Source organism: Chlamydotis macqueenii, chromosome 2 (assembly GCF_036417535.1).
Source record: "Chlamydotis macqueenii isolate bChlMac1 chromosome 2, bChlMac1.mat, whole genome shotgun sequence".
Classification (NCBI taxonomy): domain Eukaryota; kingdom Metazoa; phylum Chordata; class Aves; order Otidiformes; family Otididae; genus Chlamydotis; species Chlamydotis macqueenii.
This window is the reverse complement of record NC_141557.1, coordinates 132,958,142-132,986,042: the sequence shown is the minus strand read 5'-3', so window position 1 is coordinate 132,986,042 and position 27,901 is coordinate 132,958,142. Positions and strand designations below refer to the sequence as shown.

General features: G+C 45.0%; 1 protein-coding gene across 4 annotated transcripts in view; it reads left to right on the top strand.

The window, feature by feature from the left end:
* Nucleotides 1-757: 757 nt before the first annotated feature.
* Nucleotides 758-27,901, top strand: part of TPD52 (tumor protein D52) — a 41,324-nt gene continuing 14,180 nt past the window's right edge. For 3 of the 4 annotated variants that reach the window (XR_015257717.1, XM_010117258.2, XM_010117109.2), the window contains exons 1-2: nt 21,989-22,160; nt 26,578-26,693. Coding sequence is in view for 3 of the 4 variants with exons in the window: in XM_010117258.2 (XP_010115560.1) it covers nt 21,989-22,160; nt 26,578-26,693 (288 nt within the window). In the remaining variant the exon portion in view is untranslated. Of the gene's footprint in view, nt 884-21,988; nt 22,161-26,577; nt 26,694-27,901 lie in introns of those variants that run through there. The other variant, XM_086740952.1, reaches the window with a different exon arrangement.

Below are 27,901 nucleotides of genomic sequence, written 5' to 3'. Positions count from 1 at the left end.
CAAACTATGTAATGAAAACTTCTCTGCACTTAATGTTATTTTTAGTAGAAAGAGCTCAGATTGCAGCTAGGACAATTGTTGGTGGTTTTCTTTTCAGCTGCTAAAGTCTCTTTAACGCAGCCACAACGCATCGGTTTGCCTGGTGTAAGCACTGGCGAGCCTCACAGGGGAATTGCCCTCGCGAAAATAGAATCGCCGTTTAATTTCTGTAACGCAGTGCGATTTGTGAGGGTGCGTACGCTTGGCTGGCGAAAGCGCATCAAACAGGAGAGACAACTGGCGACAACAGCGGTGGCTTCCACAGCAGCACGACTGGATGCCTGCACGGCCTCTTCCTGCAGGTTGTATTAATTTTGGGGAGCAGGTTGCTCTTGCCTTCCCTCGTCCAGCCCACGCACAATTGTGTTTGGACACGGCCAAGGGCAGCATCGCACGGGCCCGGGGTGAGCGATACCACCGGGTAGGGCTCGGCCGAGGGGAAAGCGTTGCGGCGGGCCAAGCCCCTAGGTCCGACTTTAGGACTCCTACAACCGGATTAAAAACGCTCGACCAGTTCCGAGCTCTTCAACATCCCAGCACGCAACGGGACTGGGGCATGGGGCCTACCCTCCTCCGCTTGCCGTGCCGCCCCGCCCAGGTGAGGGCGGCCGGGGAGCGCGGCCCGGCCCGCCGGGGCCGGGCCGCGCTCCCCGGTCGCCCTCACCTGGGCGGGGCGGGGCGGGCCGCTGACTGACGTGCGGCGGCCCCGCCCCCCGGGCGCGCTGGCGGGCGGTGCCTCAGCTGCCAACCAGCAGCCGCGAGGGGAGGCGGCGGTTGGTGAGCCGCGGCGAGGAGAGCGGAGCGATCGGTACCGGGGCCGCCATGGAGCCCCCGAGGGACCAAGGTAGGGGCGGGAACTGTCCGCCGTGTTGTGCAGTGTCTCTCTTCGGGCGGCCCCGCGCGGCGGGTTCGCGGTGCCCGGCGCTGCCGTGACGGCGCGGGGACGGCGGTTGCTCCCGCAGCCCTTCCGCCGGCGGCACGCCCGGCCCTGCCCTGCCCTGTCCAGCCCGGCCCGGCCCGGCCCTACCAGCCTGCGGCGGGCCCGGCTCGGCGCACCCGCGGGGCTGGGCGGGGCGGGGGAGGGGAGGTTCCCTCGGGAGGTAACTCCCGTGGCGGGCGGGAGGGCGCCCGGTGAGGTGACTCCGGCGGGGCCGGTGCGGGGCCGGGGGGCCCCAGCCTGTCCAAGGTTGCGCCTCCCGTCGCGCCGTCGGCTCTGAAAATGCGGAACCGGGGGGCAGGCGGCGGAGCCCGGGGCACTGCCCCCTCCCCCGGCCTCCCCCCCCGGGGTTAGCGGGGAGAATAAACTTTCTGCTTTCACCCAGGAGTAAAAGTAGAGCGCTCCTTCCTTCGTACGAATGTAAAACTTTTGATTAACCAGCGCTGATCGTCGGCTTTATTCCCCCTCGATTCTCTCCATCCTGGGGATGCTCAGCAGCTGGCAGCTCCATTTTGGCGGCTGCCCCATGGCTGCCGGACAGTGGCGGGGGTGGCACCTCCGGGGGTTGCCTGCGTGGCTTTGGAAGGCGATGGTGACTCACCCGTGTGCGTTTTGCCTGGGGAGGACTTTTGTCCTACCTGCTGCGGTTGCGACGCTTTCCTTTGTGGTTTATTTAAAACAAAAAAAAAAAAACAACCCAACCTTGGGACTGCTGCCCAGGGTTAACTGGTATCTTGATGGAGGCCAACCCGAATGAGCGCAAAGTAGGATCTCTTGCTTTAAAAGCTTCTCCAACAAAAGGTATATTCCATATATATCCCAGTGATTCATGCACCCGTTGGAATCTCTTTCGTGGTGCTGTACTGAACGGCACACCAGCTGTTTTACCGGACGAAGTAAGGCAGGCCAGAGTCAATAAGCTACTTTGTTTGAGTAAGCTGGTAGGGCTGCTTGGCCCAGCTCGGTGTCTGCGCCCTTGGACTGATTTTGTTCAGCATTTTCCCACTGAGCACGCTTAGGACAGTAGGAAGTGTTCACTTGTGGCAGCAAGCGGTGGTGTTGGAGGCACACCGGGCGCTGGGAGTGTAACCCCTGACTCTGCGCCGTCAAGCTCTCTGCTCTGCCGGGTGAGAGGGGCTCTGGTTCAGGCACCAACCGTGATCTGTCCATGTGCTGGTTTAAGTGTTTTGAGGCTGCTGTAGTGCGCTTGTACAATTAGCAAGTTATCTTTACTGGAGTAGAGATAATCTGGGGAGGGGCTGAACCTCCTCAGGGAGGTTCCTTCAACCATTCTGAATCTTGTGTCTATCTTCAATATATATACATTGAAAAGAAAACAGACCCCCAAACCCTGTTTTTGGGGACTAATGAATAGAACCATTCAGCCAGAAAACAGCACAACTGGCTGTTCGATCAGGATTTTAATTCCAGTTGCAGGAGCATTAACACAGTTTTCAGTATTTGTACAGAAGTTCTTTCAAGCTTAGTTTCTTTGTGTTTGAGCTTTATAGCCTATTAAAAGGCAAACACCTTCATTGCAACTACAGGGTCTTGGACAACTCCTAAGAGAAACGGAAGTAAATATTGGGATCTCTTCAAAAGCTTTGTCACAATGCTGAGACTTTCTAGAGACTTGTTTTGCTATTGAGCTCATTTTTTGTATAAATACCTCTTTGTATAAAGAAGGTACCACACCCCAGGCTGTGTGTCAGAACAGTGTTTCTGGTGTGACGTAAACATGGTGCAACACCTTGCTCCTCTGCCTTCTTTTTGGAGGCAATTTTGCTATTTTCCCTTTCAGGTGAGGTGAAGACCTGAAAGGGTCCCCTGATGCAGGGGGGAAATAGTCTAGAATAGGCAACACACTTGGGCTTGTTGAGGTAATAGTTTGTAATACTCTGCTAGCTAGCACTCAAAGACACATCTCCCCGGCAGACAGCAGTGCTTGCATTGGAAATTGCACTTGATGACATGGTATTACTCACCAAAGCCACGTACTTGGCTAAAATCCAGGCTGCCAGGTCCCATCTCTTGAGCTTGAACATCCTGGATTGCCGCCTCTAACAGGAAATTAATTTGTTTAAAAGTGTGAGTCAGAAGTTGCACTTTTCCGTGTTATGATGACAGTTTACTCAGCTAGTGAAAGTTCGGAGGTGGGGAGAAAATCTAGGTTACAGTTAAGACTGCAGCCAAACTAGACAAGGCTAATCCTCCAGGTGTCTAACATGTTTAGGTCTTCCTTTTCTTTTGACCGGTCAAATGTGGCAGCAGTCCTTAGACAGTTGTTACTAGCCTACTATTGGCAGCATCAGAACTATTGAGCAGTTTTTCACTGGAACTGTCTGTTTTCAGCGCAGGGATGTTTGGCTTGGCTGTATACCTCTACATGGTGCTCAGTGCACTGCAGCTGCTCTGGAAAGCTTGGGGTCTCTTGCTCTGTGATTACAAGCACCAAGGCAGTACTGTCGGCTCAAGGCAAATGGATGTAATACTCTCCTGAGATGAGGAGTCCCTCGTTCTATTGCTTTGTGTTAAGTTGCCACGAACAAAAATCTGTTGGCTCACTGTGTGGACTCAGTTACTCAGTTGCTGAATGGACTAATAACTGCAGTTGTGTTTTCACAAAGATTCTGGCTTCCCCCCCTATCCTCCTCAAAAATTGTGTACCTGGTTTTGCTTGCAAAAAGAGTCTTTCTGTGGCTTGCTGCTGTTACTGTTAGTGCAGGTATGGCTCACCACTGCAAAAACAAGGATGAAGCCGCCCCAACAGTGCAGAAGCAATGTGCTGATGTGTTCTAAATGAGGAGACCGTGCCACTGAGCAGTTTCCTGAAGACGTGGAGCACAGCACAGTTATCTAGTAATACCGCATCTCCGATGTTGTGTTTAGGGAGTTCCTCTTATGCTTCAGCAGCTCTTCACTTACGTAACCTGATGTTTTTCAAAATCTTCTAGCTCTGTGGGCCTTAGGAGTCCCAAAACACTACATGTGATTTCTTGAGAGAGTATGTAAGTCTTTATTTTCCTAGAGCCTTGACTTGCATTTCTGGGGCTGATAAAATGGAATTTATTGTTCCTTTTGTGCAGAAGGAACTTGTTGCTGGCAGTAGGACACGATTTCTCCATTGTCCTAACGGACAAAGCTGCACCTTTTTCTACTGCTTTATTTGTTTTCTTTATCACTAGGTATTTGCAGTACTATAGGTAAGCATTTTTTTTTTTTTTGTAATATGCAGTTGTGAAGTCAAACACTTATAAGTAAATAGGAGTGGGCAGCTGTTGTCAGAACTGAAAAATAAGAATGATTTCACTGAACCGAGCATCTGTAGCAGTTACTTAAAGGAGTAAAAAAGAGGAGAACAGTTACATCAGTAGGCTCCTTGAACACCAGCAAGTCTTCCCCTCTCTTGCATGGAAAACTCTGGAGGAGGGGGGAAAATCTCATTGCTCTGACTCAGGCTGAGGGCCCTGGTTGACAGGGTGGCGTTATGTGAGTTATTTAATGACATTGCTCTCCTCCTGCCTCAGCCAGTGTGTGAATGAGGTACTGAAATGCAGGGATCAGTGCACTGTGTTGGAGGGACACTGGAGCAGCTGATGCACAAGCAGCCGCCCACGCACCAGCACAGGGTGGGCAGCTGGAGGCTGGAGCAGTGTCAGCTGTTCCTGCTCTCTCCAGTGCTTGGGCATTGAAGGGTAACTTGAACTCTTTATTCATACTTGCATCCGCTTCAGGAGGAGGTGGAGGAGGCTCTCGAACAGCGGAAAGAGTCTGTGGCCTTCGGTGTGCACAGATCCTCTGTCTCAGTTCCCTGTAACTAGTGAACTAGCGCTGTGACGTGCAGGCAAGAAAATCCTTCACCCAGCCAGAGTAAAGCCAGCTCTCACACCTTTGGGATAGGGAAAGCTTAGCTAAGGATCTGCTTCCTTTGATCCTTCAACAAGGCCAAACTGTAGCTGCTCGGGGCTTTTAGAATCCCAATGACATGAAATTGATGCATGTCCTGTTTGTTCCAGTTTCCCATACTTTGAAGCCCTGTGAAACAGCCTGTGAGGTTCCCCTTTCTCCCCCTGCAAATGCCCATCTAAGCAATGGGAGACCTTGGAGGCCTGGTCTGACCTTGTTGATTCTAAACAAAGCACTGCGCCTTGGCTCCAGTTTAGTAACTGCACTGGCGCAGGCTGGGCGAGCGCCTTGCTCTGCTTGATCTGGGTGCTTTGTGGGTAAAGTGGGAACAGCTGGTTTTTACGGCTGAAGTTGGCTGGCATATGTTAACACCTCTCCTAAAGCTGACCTGGGCACGAGTGCTACTGGGCTGCTTTCAGCTGTGCCTGGAGATTTCTGAGCATGGCCCCTTCCATCTGCAGGGGCTGGCAATAACCATGTGCTGCACTAGTCTGCCTTGGAAGTTTTGTTTGTAGTTATTTTCTTGCTTCTATCTGTCTTGTACATGCATTTCTTTTCCTTGTGTTTTTACAGCTGCTAAATACAGTAGCGCTTGACTAACAGCCTCTACTTCATGAGCCAGACCTCAGCGTAGTCCTGGGAGGAGCTGGGTGGCAAGGGAAACGGATGTTGGGGCTTCTGATGCTTTCTGTCTTGCACTGACCCTGCTGAGTGAAAAGCAGCCTGAAAGCTGCTTTGGCTGCCCCGAGTGTTGTAAAAGCTGGCGTGCTCGGTATGCTTTTGCCCTCTTCCTTCACAACCGTTTGCTTCTGAAAGAGGAAGGGGTCTGGACAGTTTTCATGGGGAGGGAGCCCCTCAGCCAGTACAGAGAAGCCTTGTGTGAAGTCAAGGGACTAGATTTGCCATGTAAAATCAGTGAGTTGTTTGTGGATGGCTGATTCTTGAGGGTACTGGACGGTACTGCAGGTAAGGGAGGCTATCAGCTGTATCTCTTCAAAAAGTGATGTTTCCATGGCAGCAGATACAGTGCAGGGAGTCTTCTTGAAAGCCAATGTTTTCTTGACCAGCTTTCAAAAGAAAAAAACCCAAACACCACCATAGTTTAATAGGAAAGAACAATTGTGTAGGTCGCTGAACGCTGTGCAGCAGACATCTGATGGGTGTGGGATTTTTCATGTTTTTAAGAGAAGCTCACCTCCAGGTAGGATGATGATGGCCCCAGTGTTGCCTCCACTGGAGTCTTTATAATATGGGCACTTCTGATTTGCGATTTGCTATATGGAGGAAAGGAGGTGTTTACCCTTGTCCTTTTAACAACCTGCAGTGAGTAAGCAGAAAAATGTCAAAGGGTGACTGAAAGGGAAAGCAAGCATTAAGCCAGATTAAGCACTAAATTGAAACACACTTGTTCAGCCAAAACTGTCACTCTGTGTCAGCTTCAATTTAAGACTCTAGAGGAACAGATTTCTCTCCTGTCAAGGGTAGCAAGCATCTTCAAAGGCCCACATATTTGGGTATGTATTAGCCAGAGAGATTGGAAGCCTTCACTCAAAAACCTTGTATTGGAGGGTGGGCTTTCAACCACCAGCCTTCTCTTTTTGAAAAGGGCTGCGGTAACAGACCAGCTGCCCATAACTTTCTAATGTGGATCACTCCTAAAGGTTCAATGTCACTTTTGCCATTTCCTCTTGCAACTCTTCATCCTTCTCTGCCCCTGGTTAAGGGAGCTGAAGGAACATAGAATCATAGAACAGTCTGGGTTGGAAGGGACCTTTAAAGGTCATCTAGTCCAGCCCCCCTGCAAGAAGCAGGGACATCTCCAACCAGATCAGGTTGCTCAGAGCCTCATCCAACCTGGCATTGAATGTTTCCAGGGATGGGGCATCCACCACCTCTCTGGGCAACCTGTTCCGGTGTTCCACCAGCTTCATCGTAAAACATATTTTCCTTATATCCAGTCTGAATCTACCTCCCTCTCTTTTAAAGCCATTACCCCTCGTTCTATCGCAACAGGCCCTGCTAAAGAGTTTCTCTCTATCTTTCTTATAAGCCCCCTTTAGGTACTGAAAGGGTGCTAAAAGATCTCCTCAGAGCCTTCTCTTCTCTGGGCTGAACAGCCCCAACTCTCTCAGCCTGTCCTCATAGGAGAGGTGCTCCAGCACTCTGATCATCTTTGTGGCCCTCCTCTGGACTGGCTCCAACAAGTCCATGTCCGTCTTATGTTGGGGGCACCAAAGCTGGATGCAGTACTCCAGACGGGGTCTCACCAGAGCAGAGTAAAGAGGAAGAATCATCTCCCTTGACCTGCTGGCCATGTTTCTTTTGATGCAGCCCAGGATGCAATTGGCTTTCTGGGCTGCAAGCACGCATTGCTGGCTCATTTTGAGCTTCTTGTCCACCAGCACACCCAAGTCTTCCTCAGGGCTGCTTGTAGTCCATTCTCCACCCAGCTTGTATTTGTGCTTGGGATTGCCCCAACCCACGTGCAAGACCTTGCACTTGGCCTGGTTGAATTTCATGAGGTTTGCACGTGCCCACCTCTCCAGCCTGACAAGGTCCCTCTGTATGTGTAGCTGTGTGTTGGCTTTGGCAGTTTGGCAGAATGATGCCATGAGCTTGGGTAACTGATGTTAAATATGGTTGCCCTGCTATGAAAACACTTATGCCTGGCAGAGGGGTAGACAGCTGTACGGATTTTTCTGCTATTGCAACTATAAGTGGTGACAATTGTCTGCGTGACTCTGCAGCCAGTTGCCCTTTGGGGAGGGTCAGTGCAGTGGAGAGTGTGCTGGCTGCCAGCAAATGCCGGTGTGCAGAAAAATGCTCATTGTGCTATTAAGTGCTCCCACACGGAAAGGGGTGGTGGATTGATGCTATCTAGCAAGAAACCACTGCTACTTTTGTGGTGTGAATGCTGTCACTGAAAGAGGCAGCTTTCCTGTTTCACAAGCTGACTTCTCTGCAGAGTGTGAGAGCAGAGCGCTAAGCGTCCTGGGATGCTCACTGACAGTCGAGCGCTTCAGCAAGTGTGTACGCTGCCTTGGCCAAGCCTGCGATACTCCATTAATTTTTGCAGAACTGAGGGCTGTCGGAAGGTGCTGTGCCACACGTGGTTCAGAGTGACAGACTTCTGAGCTGTCTCTCTCATGCTTGTAGCCTACCAGCAGCACAACAAATGCTTAAAAACTTCACAGGCAAAGAGAAGGCATGCTTTGTGTGTATATATAAGAAAAAGAAAGCCAAGAATTTATTGTTAGTGTAATTGACATTTTAATGATCTAATTCAGGAATGATTATTAGTTTAGATCTTATTACAGAAAAAGACTATGCAGATGAAATCTTAGTAATAATAAAGGTAACATTGTATGCGCTTAGTTTTTTTTACACCTTTTCCTGGTGTTATTCTCATCCTTCCCCTGGCTTCTGAGGCTGGTAGTGTCATTTTGGTGCTGGCAGGGGTGCTATAGCAAGTTGTCCATATTGTGACTCTCCCTATGCTGGGAGGAGCATGGTGTTGTTGGCTGCTTCTTCCTCATTCTAGGATCCACTGGAATCTTTCTGTTATAGTTGCTAACGTGCTTTTTACACCTTTGCTCTTTCTTTCATTGCTCTGTAAGTTCCACATTACAGCCGAATCTATTATATAAGGCATCTTTTATGTATGTCAGGTACTATTTCTTTCTCTTTTTGTTGCCTCTAAAATAGTTGGTCCAGCTGTGGATCTCCATTGGCGACTGATGAGTTTTTCATAGCTGTGGGGTCTCCAGTGTCAACCCTGTGCCTTATTACTTATCATACTGTGCCTGTACTATCACATTCTGTGCCTGTACTTTCTGAGCTACACCAAGAAAAACAAAGCTGCAGGCAGAGCAAGAAAAGTACAGACAGAGCAAGCCTGACAAGCCTCTAGTCCTGAGGCCTTGCAAACTCAGTTCAGAGCTTATGGCCTGTTACTAGCAATGGCGATATGGTATCGTGGGTAACAAAGAGGGTGGTGAGCAGCTGCAGCTTGCTGGGGTTGGTGGGAGAGGCTAACAGTGGCAGAGAAGCAGGTTGGTTTTGGTGGTGTTTTTTTTTTTCTTTGTTTTTTTTTTTTTTTTTCTTTCCCTATTTTGCTTTCCCTTCTCTAGCAGCTAGAGGGGAGTGGAGTTTCATCAGAGCCCCTTAAGCCAGAGATACAGATGAAGGGATGTGAGAGGGGATGTCACCTGGGCTGGAGCTGGTGTTTTCAGTCAGGTGTATCCCCTGTGCTTCAGTAGGATCAGAGCCCATGCTTGGCAGTGATCGTGGTTCATGAGAAAAACCTTGAAAAAGTTGAAGAAGCAGCTTTGTAAGTAATGCTTCTTAGCTGCTCTTCTAGCATGGCAAAACTGTGTGCTTCAGCTATGAGCATCTGGGATGTTGCTCATGTCTGTTTTGCTATGTTTACTTTTTTTTTCTGAAGTATTTTAACTAAACTTCTAGCAGGAGTCCTAAGTTGAGCAAAAAGCAATCCTACTCTTCCCTCTCTCTTTGGCTGTTCTCTGTCTAAACATGTATTACATCATGGCATTAAGTCTTGATTAACTTTATCTGGATAGCAGAATTCAAAAGAACTCCCCCACTTGGTTCATCGCTGTCTGACATTCATTGCAGTGCTCTACAGCAGTCTAGTCCCTGGGAATACTCTTATAATAGTGGGCATCTGCAACTGCTGGCAGAAAGGGCTGCGTTTTTAAAAAGCCCTTTCTCTACGCTTTTGTCCTCTGGTCCCCTGTAGTCTCTGCAGAGTAGTCTAGGGTGCTGATATATCCTCTGCTTTTCCTCACACAGGCTCCTGGGTGTGGAGCTGTGCAAGGACTTCCCTATAAGCAACTTTAAAGAAGTTGTCCTGTAAGTAGGAACCTGTACTTCCAACCCAAAATAAGAGCTGGGGCTATGAAAGAGGTGCAGCTCACACTGGCCAGAGTGCCTCTTGTTCTCTGGTTGCTGTATTCTACTGTAGAAGACAAATCTCTTCAGCACAGCTCAAAAGTGTTTTGCCTACATCTGAGGAGTCTTGAGAGGCAGGCTGAAAACAGAGCAGAAGCCCCCAAATCCGTCGCTGTTCTTAACTAACCTGCTGACTCTTCTGGGTGCTTTGATTACTGTTTGCAAAGGTTTGTTTTATGCCTGAACATAGACTGGCTTCAGTCCGCATGAGTGGATCACACGCTGCTGCATGCTGTTTCCATAGCACCACTCAAATCTGTGCTAGGTAGTCCCTGAAGAGGCTTGCTGAGCAGCTGACGTGTGCTCAGGGATGAGGAGCATCAGAAGTAGTACCAGCTCAGTGCACAAGGGTGGTGAAGAAGCCTTATTTAAATATTGACTTTCTTATTGCCAGATGTCACTGTCTTGGCAGAAGGAAAACAGGCTGTTTTACTGCAGTGTGCTTTGCTTGGAGATGTGGGTTCTTAAAAGCACCATTCATGCTGTGTGTTTCATCTCTACGACAAACCACTTGCAGTGTTGTGCTCCAAACTGGTTTTTTTTTTTTTTTTAGAGGATATTTGATCTTGAGTAAAAGGATAGACCTGCAGTGAGTTCTTGTCTTCCTCTTCTCCCAGGATCACTCCAGTGCCTGCCTGGCAGGTATTTGTTTTATCTTCTTGTCCTCTGGGAGTTTCTCCTCTGGCTTGTGACAGCCCTTTGTGCCCAGTGCCTAGGCAGACTCTTCAGGTGCTACACAGCTATAGTGCCCCAAGTAGGTAACACATGAGCCCTGGAGCAAGGGGTGCGTCCTGGTTGCATCCACCTAGTGTTTCTGAAACATTGCCATGTTGTCTGTCAGCACCTCCGGAGTCACTTGAAGGAGCAAGAAGCAGAAGTTACTGCAGAGGATCCCAAAGGGATAACTGTCTGGACATCTGAAAAAGGACAGGTGATGTGTCTGAAATGGCAAGCTGAGGTTGTGCTGCTGCCTGCCAAGCAGTTGCTCATCCCTGGTCGTCTTACTGAGCAAGGCTGAGCATAGCACGGGTCTGGCTCCCTACTTCTCCCAGGTCTCAGGCCATGTGTGGACGCCAGCTCCTTCCCCACCAGCTCCTCTTCCAGGCTGTGTGGGGACCTCAACTCCAAGCTTAGGCTGGGGACACAGGCCTCAAACTGAAGTTAAGGATGTCTGTGTGGGGGATCCCGTGCTCCATAGATGTTGGCCTTTAATTTATGTAGCTTAACTGCTAAAACCTCTACTGCCACTTCTAGCTGGCTACTACTGTCATATGATGTAAGTGCAGTAATTTGGAAGGAGGGGAAGACTTCAAAGCTTTACTCTTGTTTTCTTCAGTAAATCAACCCTTAACTGCAGTAGAGGTGTGTTCTGAACACCTACTTTAAATCTCCTCATCTGAAGACTCTGTGGAGAAGGAATAAACAGTCACTGCTACCATTTAAGTAAATGTTTCTAGGAATCAGTTGTAAATATTAGCCTTTTCTGAATTACATTTGCATTTCTTAACACATTTCTAACAAATGCTGAGGTACAGCAGTGAGACTTGTCTGTATCTTGTGAACTGCTACTTAAGTTTTGTGTACTTATCTTGGTGCTCTGCCAGGACTGCAGATCAGACTAAATAATGGTGCTTTCTGGGTTCAGTGCCTTGCTGGAAAATATGTTAGCACTTTACTCAGCCCAACAGAACGAGTGTGGACATGAAAAATTTTTTTTTAAAAGTAAAATGCAGTGGCTGAATGTCTCTTTTTGAATAAGATCTTGTTCCTCAACATGAACAAGTCCTGCTTTCCTGCCCTTCATGCTAATTTGTAAATAGTCAACTATGGTTTTTCTTTTTTTTTGGAGGAAACCCGGAGTATTTAATGTTGGGTGGCAGAATTCAGTTTTGGATTGCATTATCTCCAACAGTTAATTTGTTCAGAGAAATATATCTACTGCAAGTGCATCCTTTGTGATTCAGTTGCAGTAACCAGTGCTGCCGTTCAGTATAAGCTTGTTTAGTTGCATTTCCCATCAAGGGACCGGAAAAAAACCCCAGAAGGTCACCAGGCATGTAACAGCTGCCAAAGAGACGCTGCCTGCGTTGCAGGACACTGCTTCAATGTTCAGTGCCACACAAACTGCCCGCTGGTTGGGTTGGTTAGATGGTACAGAGAGCTTCCTGTGAAGGAGGAAGAGTTCTGTGGCAGTTAGTGCTGTGAGAGCATGGCTGGGATGGCAGGTGAGCCTTTTGCCTAATGCACCCATTGCTTAAAACACCAGCTTCTGAGCTGCAAGTTGTTCACACTGTTCAGTGTGTAATTTGTTCCTGCAAATCACAGACATCGAATCTTTAAGTGGGAAACTTAGGCCACCCCTTAAGAGTATTTGAGGCATCCTGCTTTGATATCTTTCTGCGTGGACTGCACATGTGCACGAGTGCTATAGTTGACAAGAGCAGCGTTGAGCAGGGAGAATTAGTTTCTGCATCTTTCTAAACAGTAGCAGGTGAAAACTGGTGGAATTAATGCTCTGAAGCCAAATGGTTTTTGTTGGCTTGCTGGCTTGTCACTGAGCAGGTTTTCCGGCGTGAAAGACTTCTGGAGGTTGTATAAGAAGGAAAGCAACATGACTGTCAATGGAATCTGCAGAGCAACCAGCTGAATGCTTCCTGCAGTGCTGAGGGAGTGTTTTTGGAGTAAACAGCAAAAGGGAGAGCTTTGCTGGAATAAATTTATAGTCAGCTTTAATTCTGTTCTAGCACACTGATACATAAAGTCTTTAATATGCTTCTGTTTCTTGTTTACAATTCAACAGCGAACTTCACCTTGGTGAATCATAGTAACATACTTCCCTCCCATCCCCAGTGAAAAGTACTTTCCTATTCCAGGCACATGTTTTGAGAAAGTGAAAATATTTAATGGGAAGAGGGATACAGAAGTCAAAGGAAGGCCTCTGTGTGTTGTCAAGAGGAGCTGAGAAGACTTTTTAAGCTCTTGGGGAGGGAGAACTTGAGGACAAAGCAAGCATCAAGTAAAATAACCAAACCTCTGTGGTCTGCCTGTTCCAAGGCTTTGATGCTAAATCCACCCAGAACTTCTCTTGATTTGCAGTGCAGTTCTGGACCTGCTGCTCACTAAAAGCAGTGGAGGTGTGCTTTCTTTAAGGAAAAAAAAAAAAAAATCACAATTCGCCCCCTCCCAACCCAAACCTGCACAAAACCAAACAAAAAACCCCAACAAAACCCCCTTACCTTCTTTCCTCACACTCCCTGCCTCCACCCACCCCTGCCAACTTCTAGGGCCGAAGCTCACTTTCCTTCAAGACACATCCTTCAAACTCACGGGAGTTCTTCCCTCCTCCTTGTAGTTTCTACCACGTTGGCTGTACCAGAATCAGGAAAAATGTCTGCCCGACTTTGTGTTTATCTACATATGTCTTTCCAGTTTTGTCCACTCTCATATACTACAGTAAAATAAACAGTTTAACTTGCTCTAGTTATCTTGCTGTGTAATATAAGAGAGGATCCTGGAGATCAGCTTATCCAAGCATGCTGATGTTTAGGAAAACTTACCTTTGTGTGGAATAGACTGGGACAGAACTAGATCATGCATAAATATATGAATACTGCTTGGAAATCTTGAGAGATCAGTACTTTTCTGATCTGAACCTGTGTAGGTTGAAAGAAAGCAAGTATAGATTGCCTCTAGTATCACCCAGAGGCGAAAAGTAGTCTCCTCTCCAAAGTCTGATCTGATGGGAGGGGCATACTCAAGTTGTAGGACCTGAAAGTCCTTGAAAGCTTTCCTTCTTTGTGGGGAAATAATCTCTGGACAAACTTTCTTGACCCTTTCCTTTGCTGCCTTCTGCTTTTGGAGTGATTAGTGTTTTATGACTGTCTGTTGATTTGTGTGACAGCAGTATCTCTGTAGGCTAATAGTTTCATTTAATTTACTGTCCTAGTCTGACTTTGAGTAGGAGCAAATGTCTCTTAACAGGATTTACTGAGCTCAAGCAGCATTAAAAGTCATTCAAGGACATATCAATTGGATAAAATCTCAGAGTACTTATTAATATAATGGGAAATTCAGTGGTCATAAAGGTAGATGCATTATCTCCATTATATTAGAAAGAAATAAGCCAGTCAATGCAGTTGGTTTGTTAGTGATTTGCTCTTGGTTCACTGCATGCACAGTTACAAGATTCTCCCTCTTATCCCTTAAATGAGATTAAGAGCAGTGAACAAATATTCAACCCCCACGTCTTAAGTTTGACCAATTTGCAGCCCTGGCAGAATGCGGTTGAAAGTCCCTTTGCTGGTGTGATAGCTATTGCTCCAAATCAGTTTAGAAGCGCCGCAGGAATTGGTGTTGCCTAGCTGGGTATGCCGTGTAACAGTACAGGCATGTAGCAGCCAAACTCCATCTGGAATGGGACACTTCAAGCACTACACAGTCAGATGAGTGACTGGTAAAATGCTAGACTGTAAAGGAACAGGCAATGTATCTTATTTGGTGCTGCAGAGAAAACAACACAACTTATTCTGTGTTTTCAAATGAGAGATACTCAGTAATAGCAAACTGCTGTATCCGTGAGCAAGAGTACTTTGTACCAGCAATCTGTTGGTGTGCCATCAGCACTCCTATATTAGGTCTTGTTTTCTTAAGTTTAGGTAAGCTCACCAAAATTCTGTAGTGGGTGAGAAATGTTGATGAATAATACGGGCTTGTCTTCGTTATGGGCTCATCTGCTTAGATAAGATATGTAACTGGCTTGATGTCTATCGTCACCTTTTAAGAACCTCATGGGCAGGATGATTGTCTGACGAGTTTGTAGCAAAAGCATTACTAATCTAAAGATGTGATTTGACTAACTGGGAAGAGGGATGCTCTTATGACCTGAGAGATTTCTAGGCATATATGATTGCCTATTTATTGTACCAGTGCACTTCTGCGGGCTAGATAGGGTTTTACAGTTTTATGGGCATTTCACACTATGTTCTCAGATAAGCTTGTGGTTTTGAGCAAAAATGTTAATAGGACTTCTACACAGTTTGCTACTTGCAATTGTTTGTGTTGGAAAAATCATACTTTAAGTGTTATGCAATTACACTTGCTTGACAACATCAGTCTAAATATTAAACTTTAGTCAAGAGAGAGTATTAACCTGGTGGTTGCCATCATCATGTTGAATTATTAAGCAAAACGTTTATCTTTGTCATGGATAACTGAAAAAGGAGCCACACTACAGCAGGAGTGTGGCTTAACCATGCAACCAGTAACTTGCGTGTGGAAGCTTTGGCAAAAAAAGTATGTTTCTAGAGCTCTGCAATTTCCAAGAACATGATGTGACTGCAAGGAGCTGTGGATTTGAGAAATTAGAAAGGTTTCTGCTTCTCATCCTTTGTTTAAAACAATCCCATTCTGCTCTACAGCCTTTTCTTCCTAATCTTTTCCAACTGCTGGCTGCAGCTCAGCACAGTTTCTCCAGCATTTTTCACAGGTTCAATCTCTTAACAGAGATTAGAGTTTCTAGAGAATGGCAGCATAACTGAGGTAAGTGGCTGAAGTCAAATAACTAAACACATTCCTCTAAAATCTACCTGACAGTGTTTTGACTCTGTTAATCTCGCTTGGAAATGTTCCTCTATTTGCAGAGTTTGGCCTGCCTTCTCCAAAGTTAATGCATAGCCCTACCTGATCACTGGTTCTGGGTTGCTGGCTACTGTGTCCTGTGGCCTGGACTCTTCCCTTAGGTTGGAAATGCTTTTCACCTGTTATTGCTGGAGCTGACAAACGTGACTGCTTTGACCACTGTTTGATACACAAAGCTGCTGTAAGTCAGGGATTTCGCAAATGTCTTCAAAAGGGAGTGGAGAACCTGTGCAAATACAGAGACTTCTGTCTGATACGAACGGGTTAAGAGGCTTAGTGTCGTATCAGCTTGCCTAGTGGCAAAATATGCCGAAGCATGGATCCACAACCTTACAAGTTCTCAGGAAATTAGTCTGAATTTATAATTGGATTGGGAGGAGGAGAGAAGAAAACTGCTGCATTCGCTAAGACATGTGTCGGCTGTCTGAAATGCTGTGGGCTGAGACTTCGGTTTAAGAAAAGAGCGATACTAGCAACCCCATAATCCTTAACTGTAGCACTTGGAAGTGTTTGTGTTGCAGGGTGATGCATCTTGGGATAATACTAATCATTATAAGAGGGTGGTTTGTGTTTTGTTTTTTTTTTTTTTTTTCTTTTAATATGAGTAAATGAAGGCAGCATTTAGTCTTAAGAACATGCTGGAGAAGATGTTTCTATACAGGGAACCATATTGGACAATGCTGTTGCATTAAGGAGAGCTAGTCCAGAGAAAGCATGTGGGGGGAGGCTGAACTAATGAGATTATTATGGTGGTGTTGAGTTGGAGTCTGCTAGAAGACAGCAAATGTCTAAACCCTTAAGCCACAGTCTGCTGACCATTACTAACAGCCTGTGCTCATACTGTTCAACTGCTATAGCTGTGCAGCTCCATTCATGTCACGCACAAATCTTGGGGGCTGAAAGAGGTATCTGCTGTTAAAGGGAGGGGAGAGAGAGCACAAAATGGAAATGGGTGCACAAATGTACTAATTTAAGGCTTGCTTAGTGTTTGGGCTTCTGTCCTATTGCTTCACAGCATCTTTCTCTCTTAATGCAGTTTTAAGGCATATCCAAGGATAAGGTGCTGAAAGGCTTTACTTGTCTGTAAACTGGTAAGACTTTGAAGATCAAATTGATGCTACAGAACCTAGATTGGCTTAAGATGCTTAAGTAGGTTTATGGCTGTTCAAATGGCTTATGCCCTATAAAACTCAGTTGGAGTGGAGAGAGGAGCTTGACTCTTGCTGCCTGATTGGGATCGACCTGGGAGAGGTGGGGATGGGCAAAGATCTGACTGGAAGTCTTCACCCCAGCCGCAGTTACTGGAAGGCCTCCAGTCAATCTGCCTGTTAGCAGACTGCAGAAGATGCAAATTAAAACTAGGTGTAGGCTGAGCTGGCAGTTGAATCTTAACAATCAACCTTGAAATAAGAGAATGAATCTTTTTGCTATGGCCCCAAAACAGCAAGTGCCTCTTCCCCCCTCTTTGGCAACAAACTCTTCCCCTCGTGTTCCCCTGTCCTCTTTTGCTTGCTGAATTAATTGCTGGAATTGTGGTAGGCTTGCCAAAAGTATGGGCTATGGTGCACAAGTTCAGCATCTCTGTGCTTAAACAGGACGCAGAGGACTTCCAAGATGGCGAAGGTGCCTACATAGCAGCAGAACTCTAATTTGATTAGGCACAGATCTTGTGGATCGGTTATTTAGGTAGCTTTATCCAAAGTATGGTTTGGATCTTGTCCTAGAGTAGCCTCTGCCTTCCTCCCATCCTGAGGCACTACTGGTGGTCTTTGCGTTTGACTCTTTGCATGAAATGCTACTGAATACATAGCTTAATTTCTTAAAAGCCCAGAGATTGTATTCAGTCATACTTGAGCTAGGTTTCGTTTCTTTCGTGAAAGAAGGATATAACTTTTTAATATTTAAAAAAGGCTGTTCTGCTAGACCTAAAGGCTGAGAGAGTTGTGGCTGTTCAGCCTGGAGAAGAGGAGGCTTCGGGGAGACCTGATAGCGGTCTTCCAGTACCTCAAGGGGACCTACAGGAAAGATGGGGAGAGGCTATTTAGTAGGGCCTGTTGTGACAGGACGAGGGGTAATGATTTTAAAATAGAGGGAGGTAGATTTAGATCAGATATTAGGAAAAATTTTTTTACGATGCGAGTTGTAGAGCACTGGAACAGGTTGCCCAGAGAGGTGGTGGAAGCCCCATCCCTGGAAACATTCAAAGCCAGGCTGGATGAGGCTCTGAGCAACCTGATCTAGTTGGGGATGTCCCGGCTCCTTGCATGGGGGTTGGACTAGATGACCTTTAAAGGTCCTTTCCAACTCTAACCATTCTATGATTCTAAAAGCAGCTTCTCAGCAAGCCTACTGTAACATCTTATCCTTTCTTAGCTACCAACAAGGTAGAAGTGCTTTAATACTATACTGCTTTACTGAAATTGCTGCTAGAGCTAAGGTGAAAGCTGCAGACCTGGCTAGCAGGTGGTATCTGAAGAAAGAACAATGTCTGAGACTATGCAGGCTGACACATCTGGTTCACAGTGTTTGCTCAAACGTAACAGCTTTTCTAGCTGTCAGGAAGTTCCCTCCCTTATGATTCATGATGTGCCCAATCTGTGCTGACTGCTGATGCTAAATAGTTACCTGGGAAAGCTTTAAGCACAGTCTCTAACCTTAACAGAGGAGATAACAACATGATTAATGGTAGGAGTTGTGATGGTAATGCTTTGAGGCTTGCCTAGCCTTTCTGAGACACTTTACTGACCAGTTCAACTGAATGTAATAATTGGTTCAAGGATCCTTGACAGAAGTTATCTACCTTCATGCCAGTCTCTCAAACATCAGCTTCTAAAATAGCATAGATGACTTAAGTACCAACCTCCTAGGTATTGCGAGTTGTTAAGGGTAAATGAGTACTTGTTCTGAAAAAGCAAAATCTTCAGTTAAATCTCTTGCACAGTGAGCAAAACCCTGCTGCTACTTGTCTCTGGAGCAGATGTCTCCTTAGGCTTCAAGATCTCTTCAGGTACGGCTTGCAGCTGATGCCTGCAGTGACAGCCAAAGTACACCTGTAACAACTGAATTCGCTATGCAGGGCAAAGAACAAAGGTACTACTCTAAGCCACATAACAGAAGTCTAACCTTAAGCTTCAGCTCTAAAATGTGTCTTGCACCGGGAAGGCGGGGTACATCTAGAAGGGTATGGCTCTACAGCTTCAGTTCCACCTCCAGCCAGCTACATGTGCTCTGAATTATGGTGAGGAGGAGGAAGGCCGTGGAGCGGGATATTGTGGTCATGGGAAGGCCCTTTAGAAAAGCCTCATAATGGGCCTGTTTTCATAGTGTAGAGAAATCTTGATTCCTGACATTACCTCGCTATGTTCAGACTGCCAAGAGTTGTTAAACTCGTCAAAAAGCTTCACACTGCAGAGCAAAACCTTTCTTTTCGGTTCCATGTGGCTGCTGTCTGTCATCCTCATCCTGCTTCGTTTCCTTGAGGCCATGACTTTAATTTGGAAAGTCCTGTGGAGAAAAACTCATTCCTCTTCAAATGCACTACACTAAAAGCCAGCAGCGCTTATCTTCTTCAGCCTGCTTTCAGGCAGTATGGGGGAGTGCTGCCTTGCTCTGCCCTGAATCCGTGGGTGTACTAAGGAGCTACTGGGGAAGAAGGGGATAAACTGACTGTTAGGGCTAGCAGGGGAGTACTTTTCTTCCCTGAAGTAGATGAGATAGGATAACTTCTAGGCTACCTGTCATTCCTACAGCAGGTTTAGAAGGGTGGACAACAGTCCTTTCTCCTTACAGCTGGATTGGCTTGTGTTTCAGGGTGAAGACCATCAAATTTCCCTAGGTGATGAGGAAGAAGCTTGTTTGGTGAGACAGCTTCTTTCATCACCAGGTAGGATTTATTTGTAGCTGAATGAGTGAGCAGCAGAAGGCTGATGTGTTTACGTGGGTTGTTTGGGAGGTGCTATAGCAACCCAGCTGTATGGCCACTATAAGCTAGGTTAATCTGCGTGAAGAGGGTAGTTTTGAAGTAAGGAGTGCTTGCACAGTCCTTCTCTTAGCAATGATTTTAGGACAGTAATATTTCTAAAAACTAGAAAATTGTCTCAGGTGACTTTTGGAGTCGTGTTCAGGCTATGCATAAGCCAAAGCAAAAGCAGAATTCAGCCTCTGATGTGGAGGCTCAGATTGGCAACTCAGCAAACCTTCCCTGTAACGCCAAAGGTATGTTCTAGACATGGGCAATGTCTTGTACTTGTGTCTCTGACTACACTGAAGATGTGTTGGAGAGTTTGGCTCATACACACTTCTGTCTAGCAGTGACAGGCCAGGTTAGTTGTCTTAGGCTGTCAATCCAGGTGTCTCTAGGGTCATGAAACCAACTTTTGCACAATAAAGATGCAGGAACAGTAACAGATTTTAAAAAATGGATGTTATGGGGTACAACTGAACACAGGGAGTTTCCAGTAAATGAGAAGAATGTAAGTCTTGACTCCATTAAATGCCCTTGGCTAGGAAATGGTATTCCTGATAGTTAGCAGGGATAAACAACAGGTCTTCATGAGGGGTTTCTTTTCCTGTAATAGCTACTTTCAGTTGTCGTAGCTTGCTAGCGTTGACTGGTGTTACACTGAATGATTCTCTGGGGTTGGGAAAAAGTCCTAGGCGGTAGTCTCACCTTCAGTCTCTGTGTTGGGAGAGCAATGGTAGAAAACACCCAGCTCTTCCAGTGTGCCACATCTGATAACTTGTCATTTTGTCTAATCCCATTAGTTCAACTACAGCCTGAGCCTTTTGCACAGAAGGCAGTCCCTGTCTGCTGAGTTACACGAGGGAAGGCTGCAAAGCAGAATCAGTAGCTACCCATATTAGTGTGCTTGATTCATAGTATATTACTACTGCAGCTGTGCTACAGTTCTCTGCTGCTTCTGGATGCTGTAACTAGAATCTGTGACCAAAGCTTTGACCTTTGTGAGGTGAAATTTGCAGTATTTCTGGCAAATGCCATATCCACGTGTCAGAAATGTAGAGGGTCGTTATATTTTCATCTTTTCAGTGGACTGGGAAAATAGCAGAGACCTATATTTCAGGCTCTGGCACTCTCATTCTTATGAGCCTGCAGGTAGTCTGCACCAGAAGCCAATGTAGGTCTACAGTGTAAAGGAACTGCTCTTTAATTAGCTGGAAGGTCTGCTCCTGTGCCCGCTGACTGCAGTGGAAATGGGAAGTTAAACCTTCAAAGTGGTACACTTTCTTCTTATATCTCCAGGGAATACATTGCCCAGGCTTGACTTGCATATGCTGCAAGGTTCCTTCACTTTTGCAGCTTTGAGCGAAGGGTGGCGTAATGTCTCTGATCGGCTCTGTCTTAAAACATCACTCTGACAATGGAGGAAAAGATTAACTTCCATTTGATCATGTTCCTCTGTGTGTAGGCTGCAGTGAAGAGCCCAGGTGAAGGGCTGGGGCTGGAAGTTATTGCTGGGCTGTAACAGTGATTTACACTGCTAGTAAGCTTGTTTTTTCAGTGAAAGAAGCTGACCTTGGAAAAAAAAAATGTAGTGAAGCACTGCAAAACTGTGCTGCGTGCCTCTTGTAGGTAAGAAGCGCTTCTGCTTCCCAGGGCTAAATCTTATACCACCAGCATGAAGTCAGATGGCTTACGCAAGCTGATCTTTCTTTATGGTATATGTGTCAAAACATAAATATCTTTCATCAGGACGACGCATTCCAGTGTACGAGTTGATGGCATAACTGGCTGCTCTAAATGACTCTGCCTGAAGCACCAAGGACATAAGGCAGTGCATGTCAATAATTTTTTTCTTTAAAAATCCCCGTACTCCTCATACTGAGATATGTTTAGCCTCATGGGCAAAAATCATAATGCACATTAGCATGTTCATTAAAAAAACCTAGGTGGTGTTTATAGCATAGCCTTCAGAGATGAGTGCTGCTTTCTCCTAGTCTGAGCTCACACTGCAGTGTGATACCTGGGCAGGAGAGACTGGGTTCTGGTTGCTGGTTATTACACTGGTGGAAGCAGCTGGAGAAATAGTTACACAGAATTTTCCATTAATCAGAGGAAAAAGTCCTACACAGATGGTATATAGGATAGATTACGGCTAGTAATCCTTTTGTGTCCTAGAAGATTAAGGATATCCTGGTGTAGCTGCAGTCAGCTGACCTTTTTTATTTAAATGACTGAAAATTCTTGATGCAGAAGACCAAGGCGTTTCCAGAAGCCATGAATGGTGTGCTGTGAATGTTTGTTAAAGGAACGGTCTGTTTACATCCAGCCCCAGTTATAAATTTACAGGAACTTAACTCTGTGCCATGTAAACAGCAGCAGCTACAAGATGGCTAAGAAATCACTTGCTCGATGGCTCTATCAAATCTAACAGAGGCATAAGTGAGCTGAATTTTATGAGGAGCTGTAGTGAGTGTCATGTGAAGAAACGGAGGGTTTCTGAATCCTGCTGTCTGGCTTGCCCCAGAAAGCGAAGATGAATGCTTCAGTGGAAGAAGAGGACAGCTGCGCACTCTGAATCTTCTGGCATGGATCTGTATGAGGATTATAAATCTCCCTTTGATTTCAATGTCGGAGTGAACAGAAACTATCTTTACCTGTCACCTACCATAAACCTTTCTCCACCTGGATCACCAACACTGGCGAAGTCTGGTAACTTCCTTCTCTTTCTTTTTCAAAACGTCTACGTGAAAAGCTTAGTGATTAATATCTGTAAAAAGGAACTTCTCACTTTAAGAATCTGTAAAATTTGGCTGAAATGCAGGTGTAAATGAAAGCAAAAATTGACCTGCTGTTAACTCTGGTAGTTTACTGGCTTTGGTGTGTCACGTAGGTAGTATCTCGTGTGCTGTGCATTTACCATCCTTACTTTATTTGTTTTTTCTTGATGCAGTAGAAAGACAGTTTGAGGGGAAAAAGAACTGAGCAAAAAAATTAGGAACAAAAGGGCAAGTTCTGCAAGACTGGAGTAACTGGCCTAGTTTGACTATTAGCTTTTTTGAGGGGAGAGGTAGGAATTGCATGTATGCAATTCGTATGACTTCAGAGCTCCAGATAGTCTAACTTCTACTCTTGCTTTAGTACTGAAAATATCACCAATTAACAAAGATGCCTTCTAAAACCTTTGCTCTGCTCTACCTAGCATTTAAAATGCTGTAAATCTTATGCCTGCATATACTAACTGTATGTGCACTCCCCTGAGGAAGTGGCTGTTGCATGCTGTGCTGCAGCAGCATCCATCTAGTGCTTAACCCTACTCATTTCTAGCTGGTAAACTGTTGTACAGAACACCTACAGCTGTGCTTCCCAACACATCCTAATCTGGTTTGACCACCTTTCCTTTCCATTCCGTGCTGCTGGATGTGATCTCATGGAGTAATTAAAGAGTAAACTTTATTTCATGATGCCTACTTCAGGTGTGACAAAGCAAAGTTACAGAGGCGTTGACTTTTTTTTGATGAGTTAGTTCGTTAAAATCTGAACGAAACATGCATCCATTGAGGAACCTCTGTGTGAAGTAAAACAAACCCCCCTGTGAACTCAGTGAGCTTGTGGCCTCTGGGGAACAGTGGTCAGCTTTCACTTCTGCAATTACTGCATCTCTGCCTTTTCTAAAGAGGGGGTGGGGAGGAGCAGTCCCTTGTATCTGATGGTGATGCATCACCATAAGCACCAACCCTTACTGTTGTTTTTTTTTTTTTTTTTTTCCTTTTTATTCACTTTGAATGAATATATGATTAATGTTTGGGAGAAGTCCAAGAACTTCAGAACTCCTGAGTTGAAGAAATATGTCTCGCTTTGGCTTTTTCACAGAGATGAATGGGAAGCACTTAAATTTGATCTCTCTTATATATTGCAAAATAAATATCCTCTGTAGCACTGTACATTACTCAGATGTTGGAGTGATCTTATAATCTTGTAACAGCTTGTTCTCCTGAATTCTAACAAGCTCCTTTTTTGCTTTCGCTTTGCCAGCTGTATAGTGATAGCCAAAATGCTGATTCTGAGTGTCTGACGCAGAATATGTCCGTCTAAAGATAAAGCTCCGTGAAGGTTAACCCTCCCCTGCCCCAATGGCTGCTCATCTGAAATGACCAGTACTTCCTTAAACTGCTAATGTTTACTGCTCGTCTCTGAATTCAGGCCAGACAGAGGTAGGAACTTCTGGTCCAAATAGAGCACGAACTTGAGTTGTAACCAACCAAAGCAAACGCCAGACTAGAAAACCTGAGTGTAAATTGAATGACTCTAATGCTTTGCCTAATCCCTGCAGAAAAACAGGGACTTATGTGCTGTTTCTTTGAACCTGATCTGTGGAGTCCTAATCACCTCACTTTTTTGTGTCTTTATTTGGTTAATTTAAGTAGATCTAATAAGCTGCTGAGATAATATGTTAATCTTAGAAATAGACACCTAAAAACAGATGTTAAAATTAGGTAAGTTTGGCAATCCTGGATAAGTCTTGCCAATTTTTTCTCCCCGGCAGAATTTTTACTCTGTTTAAGAGTTTGGGATGTGTAGTGCTCAGCTAAACTTGGTTCTAGCAATCAGAGTACCAAATGACTGAATTTTAAGTCCTTTGCAACTCTAAAGAGGCAAGAAAACTAATATAATGAAAGGTAACAAGTTGGAAGCCTGTAACAACAGTTCTGCTGGCAAACAGAGAAGACGGCAAGTGAGAAATGCTCTCTTAACAAATTGAGCCATCTGTTGGCTGACTGCTATTTCCCTGGTTTCTTGCCCCACACCCCACAAAAATATCTAAGGTAGGCTGTGCACCTTTCCATACAAAGCTTGCTCAAAGCCAGGATCTTACTGTCTGTCAGCCTTAGTTCACGAGGTGTGTTTGGGTTATAGTCATGCCGTTGTGGAGGTTTATCTGCTCTTGGTCAGGCTGCCTAGCACAGCCTTCCTGTAGTACAGATGAACCCCCTGTCCTGCAAATTGAAAGTAAGCTGGGAGCAAAGTGAGCAGAAAGGTGAACAGTAACAGGGGATGAGAAGGGAGGTGCCAGAATAAAGACTGATGGGAAGGTGTTTGTATATTTCAAACGGAGCTAAAAAAGAAATAATAAGTGGGAGGGGAGCAGAAGGTCTTCCTAAAATATCTAGAAATGGGGAGGAGGGATCATTCCCTTGTTTCTTAGCATTGTATCTTAAGTTCAATGTAGGCAACAAGCAGCACAAACTCCCTTAAAACACTGGTTTTCCAAAGAAAATGTACATTCCCAAAACAGAAGCTATTGCTGCGGGAGACAATCCAGCATGTTTGCCTACTGCTGGATTCACTTGATCTATTTTTGGTGAGCTAATCCAGATGACTCTTCATAACCAGATTGAACAGACTTTTAGCTGGATGTGCTAATGCTCTGGAGTCAGTGTGGTCTTTGGTACTTGCAAACATTCTGAAACGGCTTTTATGTCGGCAAGCTCTGTAGTCCCTGAAGGGCCTGCAGATGGAGAACAAGGTCAGGAGTCAGAGGCAAACATACTGGGGGTCGTGGAGTGTCAGGGCAAAATGCAGTTTAAATTGTTCCTTTTCCTTCAGTATAGGCATATGTAATTAATAAGATAAATAGCAATTTGACCAAAAGGTATGGCATTATTAACCATTTGATGTTAAGGAAAGGAAATATGTTGATGCATAAAACAAAAATTACCTGATTGTGAGAGATGAGCCATGTTTTGTTGTTTGTTTGGGTTTTTTTGGTTTGTGGGTTTTTTTGTTGTTGGTTGTTTGTTTGGTTTTTTTTTTTGGGTGCTGTCATGCTGTGCTTTGGTTTGAATATTAGACTTGAACTTTTTTTTCCTGCCTTGGATTTCTACCAGCAAATAGTGTATTGGGACACCTGTAGGAACTACACTATGTTTGTGTATAAGACAGACCTAAATCTCTGGGAAAACATGGTATAGATTTCATAAACGCAGAATGAAGGTTCAGTTGCTTTCTGTGTGCTTCCTTCTCAGTGTGCTTCATGGTAATTTACCATTTACTCACGCAGCCGTGTGCTTCTAGAGCACAAGTGTTCTGGACACAGATATAGGCAAAACCATACTATTTTGGAAAGAATTTGCGGAATTGAGCTTTACTTGAGTTCAGTAACGTGATCAAGAACAAGGCCTCTTCTTTTCCTAGGCTTGACAGCTGGTAGGAGCATGTTACGTAAAATACCTACAACTAATTAGACTTGCAGAAATATTTTTTTTCCCCCTGACTTCTCAGTTGATTGTGATATAGCTATTTGATTTCAGGCCTCACAGTGGTGCTCTCATTGCACATTAATGAGTTTTTTGGATTTCCAGACCAAATGGTAGTATGGAGTGCTATCAGCAGCTGCTGAAATAAGGATGGAATTTTATCTGGTTAATCACTACAGTGACTAGTAAGGGAACTTATTATGCCCTCAACTTGTTGGAATTATATATTTATATGCATATAGAGACACATATATACACACACATACACACCCTCTCTCCTTACAAACAATTCTAGGTTTTTTTTTTTCCTTCTATTTTAAGTTTTTAAAATTTCATTTATTTTTTACTATCTATAAAGTTGTTTTACCTCTTGAATAGAGAATTAGTTCTGGGAGTCCATTCAGTTTTTCTGCAAATTGATCTCTTTGCAAATTAGAACAGGATTCCGTAATTCTGGCAAACTGTATGTTGTAAGGGTGAGCTACAAAGATTCCAGAGTTTCTCTGCTGCATGAGCAAGAGAGCAGAGAGCTCGTGGATTGCTGTGCAGAGGTTGTGTAGGAACCACTGATTGGGATGTAGTGTTTTGCGCCTTGGTTTCTGTCAGAGCAATGGGATGTGTTGTCCTCTGCATGTTTCCAGTCTCCTGTTATAGCAGGAGTTGCAATTATATAGAGCTTTAATACAACTTCATAGAAGGAAACAGCCAGAAAAATGCCTCTGGTTTCCTGTACGCCGTCGAACTCGAGAGTATGACTTTGGTGTTCTCTCATCAGTTTTCTTTGTGCACTGGCACAGAAGGGCTGTATATTAATGTTAGCTGCTGTCTGGCAGATGTGATTATCTGACTTCTAATGTTTTATTCACCTCAAGGGCTACTGAGAAGTGACTCTATACCTGAGGTTGGAGAGGATGCTGCTGCTACAGTTGGCATGGCAGAAACACTCTCAGAAGAAGAACAGGATGAGCTAAGAAAAGAGCTTGCTAAGGTAAATCTCTTGCAAATAGCTCTTAAACTGTTTTTGAGAATTAAAATCTGGGATAATGCTGTCTTTGAATGTACAGTTAATGTTTTGCATATTTATTCTGTGACTGTGTAAGGCTGGTTAGGGCACTCCTGTGTATGCGGGGAGGGAAAGGGAAGGTGTCAGGGAGAAAAGAACAGCCACTTCTAGCTATGGGGAATTAAGCTAGAAGTGCTGAGTGTACAGATCTTTAAACCAAGATGCATAAATGCCTAACCCTTTTTTTTTTTTTTTTTTTTTCCCCCCCTCAAGTGAGAAGGGGATAAATAAGTTGTCAGAGAACATGGTTGGAAGCCAAAACCTAGTATTGTCTCAACTGGTGGGGAGTAACTAAAGCTGTTGTTTTCATGAAGGATGCTTATCCATGTAGACACTGTTTTGCTCATGTCTAACCATGTAACTATTCTTGTCCATAGTTCATACAGCAGAAGTTTTTTTAAAAGTGAGTTAAAGAGGCACTCTTCAAAGGACAGTCAAATATTCAAGCCTGATACATGCATTTCAAAAGTTGACAAAGTCAAGCTTTATTGAGTCTTTTTTTCTTTTGTAGCTCTATGTGACTTTAGGACCCTAATAAAAGACACTAACTTAAGCCTAAAGTGGGTGAACGAAGGTTAGCTGTGAAATGAGCACATTAATTCAGTCTTGGGTTTGGTAGTCCTGAGTATTATTTCATGCCAGACCAATCAGCTGAAGATGGTGAGGGAAATCTAGTCCTGCTAGGATGTCACACTGGACTTTGGACAGGTATCCAAAACAAAAGTGCATTGAAGATACTGGCATTTCCTAAAAGGAGCTTAGATGAGAGGGAAGCCTGATACTCTAAAGTAGAGTGGTCCAGTCTGGACAAGGAAGTAGGGTTGGATGTATGCCTTTGCCTTTGTACATATGTCCTTAGTGCCTCTTTCACATCTACGTAGCCTACAGAATGGCATCGTAAAACTGTTTTGACATCTCTGATCATGATCTAGTCAAGCTTCTGTGGGAGACTTAAATGACCATCTGTGTAAAGAAGGAAGTATACAAACAGTACAGTTTTCTAGTTGCTGAACAGGTGCTGTGTTTTTGTTGTTGTGGATTGGTTGGGGTTTTTTTAACTGCTCAGTCTACCACCATTTCCACCCCTGTTCTGGGGAAGGCACTCCTCTGGCTGCATCTAGCCTGCAGTTGCT